Here is a 9162-nt window from a genome sequence, read left to right on the forward strand (position 1 = left end):
ATGATTTTCTTTTGTTTATGGAAAACCAGAAGCACACTCCAACACACTGGCATTGTTTACAAACAAAGCATTTGTGTTTAGTGAGTCAGCCAGATCAGAGGCAGTAGGGATGACCAGGGATGTTCTCTTGATAAGTACTTGAATTGGACCATTTTCCTGTCCTGCTAAGCATTCGAAATGTAACGAGTACTTTTGGGTGTCAAGGAAAATGTATGGAGTAAAAATTGCATTATTTTCTTTAGGAATGTAGAGGAGTAACATTTGTCAAAAATATACATAGTAAAGTAAAGATAACCCCAAAAAACGACTTAAGTAGTCCTTTAAAGTATTTTTACTTAATTACTTTACACTGCTGCTTATTAGGCCCATTTTCTCGTCCACCTACCCGCCATTTTTTCGAAAGGCAACTTCCGGATCTACCAACTTCCCATTAACTAGCTACGTCACTTCTGTGTATACATTTTGTAAACAAAGCCAAAACAAAGATGGATTCATCAAAAGGTTTCATCTAAAAATATAGTCAGATCGAATAACCAAATAGCACAAATTGTAATCGGTGTCATACAGTTCGCTGACTTAGGTATTGGTATAATTAGATACAGCATTTACATGTCGTTGTTTCGAGCGATATTGACTTTTATTTCCAAGTTACACAGCGATTAGAATTGTTTTTCTGCATCGACGTTGGAGGGCTGCTGTTCATTCCTACTCGCTAGCTACCCAGCAGGCTAGCTAAAAAGACAACTTATTTAGCAAGACACGTACAAATATTTGTTTTTGTTGCTTATCTTGCTGTCCTGTTAGCTAGCTGTCCTGTTCGTAGTGGGGGTTGTGTGTGCTGGTCCAGTTCAATGGGGAACTGTTTGTCTTCGCAAGGCGCCGACGACTTGTCTCTCCTCAACGAGTCCCAGGAAGCCAGTGTTCCAGGGGAGCCTCCACCGCCTTACCAGGTAAATTCAGGGGGAGATGGATCACATCTATACCGGGGATTCATTGATAACAATGTCAACTAACTGTCCACGTTGTTAAGTTAGCCTAGTAGTATGTTGCATGGGCTGTGTTTTGTATCTTGTTGATCATTTCGTATTCTGTCAGAAGTGCAGGGTTCACTAGTAAGCTATAACTGTCATGTGAGAATTTCTGGCATGGTTTAGTGTACTAACACTTCTATAAAGGCTTTCTGTCCATTTCCCCATCAAGTCAATGGTATAAAATCTGACTGTATGAGATAGTAGAGGATCCACATGTAGTTTTGGGGGGGTCCAGAGACTCCCTGATGACTGTATCATGGGTTACCCTGTACCCCTCTCCCCACATGCCATACAGGAGCGTGTCCAGGCGCCAGTGTACCACCCCACCCCGAGTCAGACGTGCCTGGCCAGCCAGCTGACAGAGGAGGAGCAGGTCCGTATCGCCCAGCGGATTGGCCTCATCCATCACCTCCCCAGAGGCATCTTCGACCCCGGCTCTGAGCCCTCTGACAAGAAAGTCAAAGAGTGAGTATGTCTTTTTCTGCCCTGTGACCAACCATATCATTTTTCTTGTAGCACAACCAATTTAGACACTAATTTACTAGCAATGTCCTATTTCTAGCCACATTATCTTGAGCCATGGCCCAGAAGGATATTAGTGGGTCCTCCCCTCATCCATTTACCAAATTTATGTAAGTTAGCTGTAGGCCTCTCATTATTTGAAACCTGTACCAAATGTGGACTAAATGCAATCTATCATGTTGTGCACCTCACTCTCTCCAGGTGTGCGATCTGCATGAATGACTTTGAGTACGGCGACCCCATCCGGTTCCTTCCCTGCCTGCACATCTACCACGTGGACTGCATCGACACCTGGCTGATGAGGTCCTTCACCTGTCCTTCCTGTATGGAGCCTGTGGATGCCGCCCTGCTCTCCTCCTATGAGACCAACTGAACTGGTCTCATAGGAGACCAGTTCACTCATCTGAGCAGTCTCTGGCTGGGTCCTGTTCATTAGGCCAAACAGAAGAAAACTGATTAAAACAAGGAGGGACTTGACCTGGACTTGTCCAATAAGAAATGCTTGTTCAATTTTTTTCAGTTGCAAAACTATTCCCTATATAATGTACTACTTTTCACCAGAGCCTTATAGGCCCTAATCCAAAGTAGTGCATTAAATAGGGAATAGGGTGCACACAATCCTAGAAACTTCCCCTCTAACAGAGGTGCCAAACACCCTTATGACACATCACTTCTTTACACGGATGTTCTGTTCTAGTCACACAGCCCTGGGAGGAGAGATGGTTTGTGTCAAAATATATATATATTTTTAAATGTAACCTTTATTTAACTAGGTAAGTCAGTTACGAACAAATTCTTATTTACAATGACTGCCTAAACCGGCCAAACTCGGACGATGCTGGGCCAATTGTGCGCCGCCCTATGGGACTCCCAATCACGGCTGGTTGTGATACATTCTGGATTCGAACCAGGTTGTCTGTAGTGACGCCTCTAGCACTGAGATGCAGTGTCTTAGATCATGGCACCACTTGGAAGCTCCATATGTAGGGCGTGCCACACTGAGTATGTTGAAAGTGGGGTGTTCTACTCTGTATTGGGGCTTTTGGAATTAGGAACGTCTGTCTCTTTCGCCTTTTCAGACTTGTTGCCAAATACATCTTAAGTGAAGTGAAGGATATAGATGGAGAACTTTAGAAGTCATGATGAGAGATATTATTGACAACTGATTTCACCTTTGGATGATCTGAGGGTGGTAGACTAGGGATTGTCCCATTAGTTTAGTTTATGTAGGCTGGTCTTGGATCTGTTAGTGCTGTCTTCTTGACAACAACTGATAAGACAGCACAACAACTGGCACGACAGCACAAACAGATCTATATCTTTATTTATGTGGTTGGTTTATTTTAATTCCCTTTTCAATTATCCTCCTCCAGACTAAAATGTGCAATATGATGTGAGGAAGTGCTAGAATTGCACCGTTCTGATTGGTCAAAAGAAGGTGACCCCCGACCTTAACACTGCTGTCTCAGCCAATTAGCTTTAAGACGGGTATGGCCTTGAATGTCTCTCAAAAAAGCACAGGGCTTTTGACTAGAATGCAATTTTTTTCTAATTAAAGGGCAATCATAGAGAGAGAAAAAAGTTCACAAAGTAATGAGATATGAGAATAAGCTATGAGGTCTCCATCCCATGCCGGTCTAGTAGGTTACTTCATGACTTACCACTGGCCTCATACCTTTATTGGAGATGTTACTAGTGGCCTCATACCTTCATTGGAGATGTTGGATTTGTATGTATGTTGTTTTACAGGGTGGGTTGTTGTAGCTGTTAGTTAGTCTGGTTCCAGATCTATTTGTGCTGTCTTGCCAAGGTGGCGAGCCTTACTAGGCTAGCTCTTAGTACCTTAAACTGCATTTTCACCTTGGATCTTTTTCCTTACAAAGCTTTGCCTTGACTGTGCTGTCTTACTCTTATGAGATCATGGTTTGTTGTTGTTGTTGTTCATTCTTATGTTTACTGTTAGTGAGTGACTTTTGCGTCCAAAATGGCACCCTAATCCCTATATAATGCACTACTTTTGAGCAAAGCACGATGCAGGAACTGGTCAAGAGTAGTGCACTATGTAGGGATTAGGGTGCCATTTTGGACGTAGACAAAAATGCTGTGCTGTCATCTATCCCCGAACTCTATGCACCATGGGATCTCCTCTGGTACCGTGTAGGTCTGGGACTGTATTCACAAAGAGTCTTAGAGTAGGAGACCGTTTTGCCTTTTGGATCATAGTTATATGGACTCCTAGTCTTTGTGACTACAGGCCTTGAATCAGGACGGAGGAAATATCTTGTTTGTTCTCCTTTTCCCTCTTCCTCCTTCTATTTCTCCTACTACTCACTCTATTGTCTCTTTGAATAACTTTATTGTAGAAGTGTTTGACAAGAGAAAAAGAGAATGAATACGTGTCAAAATATAATTGACACTGTTTTGGAAACTGTGTGTAAAGGTTGTATCTAGAGTGTTTTCCAATGTTTTCAGAAAATGTGTTTGTGAATATAGATCTGTTTTTTGTATTGTGGTGATGATCTATTCTACATGATTGAATTCCAGAGACTTTTTAAACTGCTTTGGCGATTTGATTATTGGACTAAAATGAATAGGAAACTATTATTGATTGACTGTGGTTTGATACTAACAAAGTAAGGACAATGAGAGAGGGTACAGACTCAAACTGAGGAGAATAGAATGGATAATGAATTGAACCCATTCAGAATGGAACTATCTGATCGTGGACATTACTGTGGTGAAGTCAAAACCAGGACCGCATTTGAAATGTACCCTCATCACCAACTCTTAAGGTGAAAGTGGGGAAAATATAACTGCTATTCAGTCCTAGACCTATGGCCTTTTAGGTGAAAGTGGGGAATATATGACTGCTATTCAATTCAGTCCTAGACCTATGGCCTTTTAGGTGAACGTGAGCCAACTCCTGTGAAGTACAATCATTTCTGATACTCGTGTCATTGTTTTAGTGCTCCTTGAAGCTGGAGATGGAGAGTGTGTCTACTAAAAGAAGAAAATTATTAGTCAGAATGTTCCTGGCTGCTGTTTCTGGGGTTTGTAATGTGTGTGCAGTGAGGACTCAGCTTTTAGGAAAAACTACAATAAAAAGTGGATGCCAAATCGAAGCTTCTTCATATATGGCTTCTTATTACCATATTCTAATTTTGTATCTGTTTCATCAGTTGTTACATTGTTTTAACAATTTGTAATAATGAATTGCAAGTGCACCATATTTGGCCTAACAGGTTAGCTAGATTGAGGTGTCTTATGCTTCCAGTGTATATCTCACCCACAGGATGCTTTCACCATCATAGTCCACCCATCTATCGTCAGCTACAGTGAGGTCATGAAGAAAGAAGACCCTATTTACATGTTTTTTTGCCTGCTAAGAATGGAATAGAGATGACATCAATGATAACACAGAGGTCTTCTGTCCCCTGCTAGACAAGGACCACCTCAATGATAACACAGAGGTCTTCTGTCCCCTGCTAGACAAGGACCACCTCAATGATAACACAGAGGTCTTCTGTCCCCTGCTAGACAAGGACCACCTCAATGATAACACAGAGGTCTTCTGTCCCTGCTAGACAAGGACCACCTCAATGATGACACAGAGGTCTTCTGTCCCCTGTAGACAAGGACCACCTCAATGATGACACAGAGGTCTTCTGTCCCCTGCTAGACAAGGACCACCTCAATGATGACACAGAGGTCTTCTGTCCCCTGTAGACAAGGACCACCTCAATGATGACACAGAGGTCTTCTGTCCCAGACAAGGACCACCTCAATGATGACACAGAGGTCTTCTGTCCCCTGCTAGACAAGGACCACCTCAATGATGACACAGAGGTCTTCTGTCCCCTGCTAGACAAGGACCACCTCAATGATGACACAGAGGTCTTCTGTCCCCTGCTAGACAAGGACCACCTCAATGATGACGCAGGTCTTCTGTCCCCTGCTAGACAAGGACCACCTCAATGATGACACAGAGGTCTTCTGTCCCCTGCTAGACAAGGACCACCTCAATGATGACACAGAGGTCTTCTGTCCCTGCTAGACAAGGACCACCTCAATGATGACACAGAGGTCTTCTGTCCCTGCTAGACAAGGACCACCTCAATGATGACACAGAGGTCTTCTGTCCCCTGCTAGACAAGGACCACCTCAATGATGACGCAGGTCTTCTGTCCCCTGCTAGACAAGGACCACCTCAATGATGACACAGAGGTCTTCTGTCCCCTGCTAGACAAGGACCACCTCAATGATGACGCAGGTCTTCTGTCCCCTGCTAGACAAGGACCACCTCAATGATGACACAGAGGTCTTCTGTCCCCTGCTAGACAAGGACCACCTCAATGATGACACAGAGGTCTTCTGTCCCTGCTAGACAAGGACCACCTCAATGATGACACAGAGGTCTTCTGTCCCTGCTAGACAAGGACCCTGGCCATGTTCAGGGAGCAAATTAGGGTTTCTTTATGTCATCTTAAGAGTCCTATCTCCTAATAAACTCAGCAAAAAAAAGAAACATCCTCTCACTATCAACTGCGTTTATTTTCAGCAAACTTAACATGTGTAAATATTTGTATGAACATAAGATTCAACAACTGAGACATAAACTGAACAAGTTCCACAGACATGTGACTAACAGAAATTGAATAATGTGTCCCTGAACAAAGGGGGGGTTCAAACTCAAAAGTAACAGTCAGTATCTGGCATGGCCACCAGCTGCATTAAGTACTGCAGTGCATCTCCTCCTCATGGACTGCACCAGATTTGCCAGTTCTTGCTGTGAGATGTTGACCCACTCTTCCACCAAGGCACCTGCAAGTTCCCGGACATTTCTAGGGGCAATGGCCCTCACCCTCCGATCCAAGAGGTCCCAGACGTGCTCAATGGGATTGAGATCCGGGCTCTTCGCTGGCCATAGCAGAACACTGACATTCCTGTCTTGCAGGAAATCACGCACAGAACGAGCACTATTGTCATGCTGGAGGGTCATGTCAGGATGAGCTTGCAGGAAGGGTACCACATGAGGGAGGAGGATGTCTTCCCTGTAACGCACAGCATTGAGATTGCCTGCAATGACAAGCTAAGTCCGATGATGCTGTGACACACCACCCTAGACCTTGATGGACCCTCCACCTCCAAATCGATCCCGCTCCAGAGTACAGGCCTCTGTGTAAACCGCCAATCCGACCATCACCCCCGGGGAGACAAAACCACGACTCATCAGTGAAGAACACTTTTTGTCAGTCCTGTCTGGTCCAGCGACGGTGGGTTTGTGCCCATAGGCAACGTTGTTGCCGGTGATGTCTGGTGAGGACCTGGCTTATAACAGGCCTACAAGCCCTCAGTCCAGCCTCTCTCAGCCTATTGCAGACAGATTGTGCATTCCTGGTGTAACTCGGGCAGTTGTTGTTGCCAACCTGTACCTGTCCCGCAGGTGTGATGTTCGGTTGTATCGATCCTGTGCAGGTGTTGTTACACATGGTCTGCCACTGCGAGGACGATCAGCTGTCCGTCCTGTCTCCCTGTAGCTTTGTCTTAAGCGTCTCACAGTACAGACATTGCAATTTATTGCCCTGGTCACATCTGCAGTCCACATGCCTCCTTGCAGCATGCCTAAGGCACGTTCACGCAGATGAGCAGGGACACTGGGCATCTTTCTTTTGGTGTTTTTCAGAGTCAGTAGAAAGGCCTCTTTAGTGTCCTAAGTTTTCTTAACTGTGACCCTAATTGCCTACCGTTTGTAAGCTGTTAGTGTCTTAACAACTGTTCCATAGGTTCATGTTCATGAATTGTTTGTGGTTCATTGAACAAGCATGAGAAACAGTGTTTAAACCCTTTACAATAAAGATTTGTGAAGTTATTTGGATTTTTACGAATGATCTTTGAAAGACAGGGTCCTGAAAAAGGGAGGTTTTTTGTTGTTGCTGAGTTTACATGCAGGCCAGACTGGCCAGTAATAGGTTGATACTGCCTATTTTATTATTTCAGTAGCCTAATAGGTTAATACTGCCTATTTTATTATTTCAGTAGCCTAATCGTTTGATACTGCCTATTTTATTATTTCAGTAGCCTAATAGGTTGATACTGCCTATTTTATTATTTCAGTTGCCTAATAGGTTGATACTGCCTATTTTATTATTTCAGTAGCCTAATAGGTTGATACTGCCTATTTTGTTATTTCAGTTGCCTAATAGGTTGATACTGCCTATTTTATTATTTCAGTAGCCTAATAGGTTGATAATGCCTATTTTAATTTTTCAGTTGCCTAATAGGTTGATACTGCCTCTTTTGTTATTTCAGTAGCCTAATTAGGTTGATACTGCCTATTTCATTACATTTATTCTCTGCTTAACAGGAGGCTACTTTATTCCTAAATGCTCATAATTATAGATACACACATATTAGAATCATTAAATATGTGAATGTCTTCGATTTATTTTATTTTCATAATTTTAGATATTTTCAGACTCATTAAATACGTGAATGTCTTATGTGTTCATAATTAATGGTCTGTCTGAAATGAAAACCAGTACATGTAAATCCATGTAATCCAAACTAATGTGTTGTGTACTTCTATATGACATATGCAAATGTAATAGAATAAATCAAGAATAAGAAAAGACTGTCTTAACATCGTTTTCACGTGCTCAGCTAATAAACTAACAAACCAAAAGTATGCTTATAGTAGATTAAAATGCTCTTGACTTTTAGGTTCAATTGTATACACACATTTTGCATTTGAGAAAAATATTTGAAATAAATAAAGTTATCATTTTGAGTGAAACTATCCTGTTGACATTATTTAAGCATTCAGAAAAGGTTTTTTGGTAACATTAGTGTTTGGGTAAAATTAACATTTTTGTTTCATTCAATGAACTACTGACAACATTTCTCCCAAATTTCAAGTGAAAATATTGTCATTTAGTGCATTTATTTGCAGAAAATGGACAGGTCATGGGTTCAGGTCTGGAGACAGGGTTCAGGTCTGGAGATTGGAGACCCTGTCCATGACAGGGTCTTGATCTGGTGGTTCTCCATCCACACCTTGATTGGCCTGGCTGTGTGGCATGGAGCATTGTCCTGCTGGAAAAACCAATCCTCAGAGTTGGGGAACATTGTCAGAGCAGAAGGAAGCAAGTTTTCTTCCAGGACAACCTTGTACATGGCTTGATTCATGCGTCCTTCACAAAGACAAATTGGCCCGATTCCAGCCTTGCTGAAGCACCCCCAGATCATCACCGATCCTCCACCAAATTTCACAGTGGGTGCGAGACACTGTGGCTTGTAGGCCTCTCCAGGTCTCGCACCCGCTGTGACATTTGGTGGAGGAATTTTTGCGCCAGGAATGGCATAAAGTCTCCCAACATCAATGTGAAAGATTGGTGGAGGGCATGCCAAGACGCTTGAAAGCTGCGTTTGAAAATCAGGGTTATTCCACCAAATATTATTTTCCTCACTCTTCCTAAGTTAAACCATTAGTATTGTGTTGTCTAAAATTGAATATGAACTTATTTTCTTAGCATTATTCGAGGTCTGACAACACTGCATCTTTTTTGTTATTTTGACCAGTTGTTATTTTCTGCAAATAAATGCTCTAAAT

At 42.6% G+C, this 9162-nt stretch overlaps 1 protein-coding gene across 1 annotated transcript; it reads left to right on the plus strand.

Annotated features, from left to right (window-relative positions):
• The first annotated feature begins 487 nt into the window (after nt 1-487).
• Nucleotides 488-2214, plus strand: LOC106590333 (RING finger protein 11). The gene is made up of 3 exons (XM_014181228.3): nt 488-950; nt 1327-1496; nt 1755-2214. The coding sequence occupies exons 1-3, from the start codon at nt 852-854 to the stop codon at nt 1924-1926; spliced, it is 441 nt and encodes a 146-aa protein (XP_014036703.1). The 5' UTR covers nt 488-851; the 3' UTR covers nt 1927-2214.
• The last annotated feature ends 6948 nt before the right edge of the window (nt 2215-9162 follow it).

The sequence above is a fragment of the Salmo salar genome, chromosome 02 (genome assembly GCF_965601325.2).
Source record: "Salmo salar chromosome 02, fSalSal1, whole genome shotgun sequence".
In the NCBI taxonomy this organism is placed as follows: Eukaryota; Metazoa; Chordata; class Actinopteri; order Salmoniformes; family Salmonidae; genus Salmo; species Salmo salar.

Excerpts from the sequence above, each read along its gene's own strand:
- LOC106590333 (XM_014181228.3), top strand. The coding sequence starts at position 852 with ATGGGGAACTGTTTGTCTTCGCAAGGCGCCGACGACTTGTCTCTCCTC. Across the intron at positions 951-1,326 it reads AGCCTCCACCGCCTTACCAG|GAGCGTGTCCAGGCGCCAGT; the intron begins GTAAATTCAGGG and ends CATGCCATACAG. Across the intron at positions 1,497-1,754 it reads TCTGACAAGAAAGTCAAAGA|GTGTGCGATCTGCATGAATG; the intron begins GTGAGTATGTCT and ends CACTCTCTCCAG.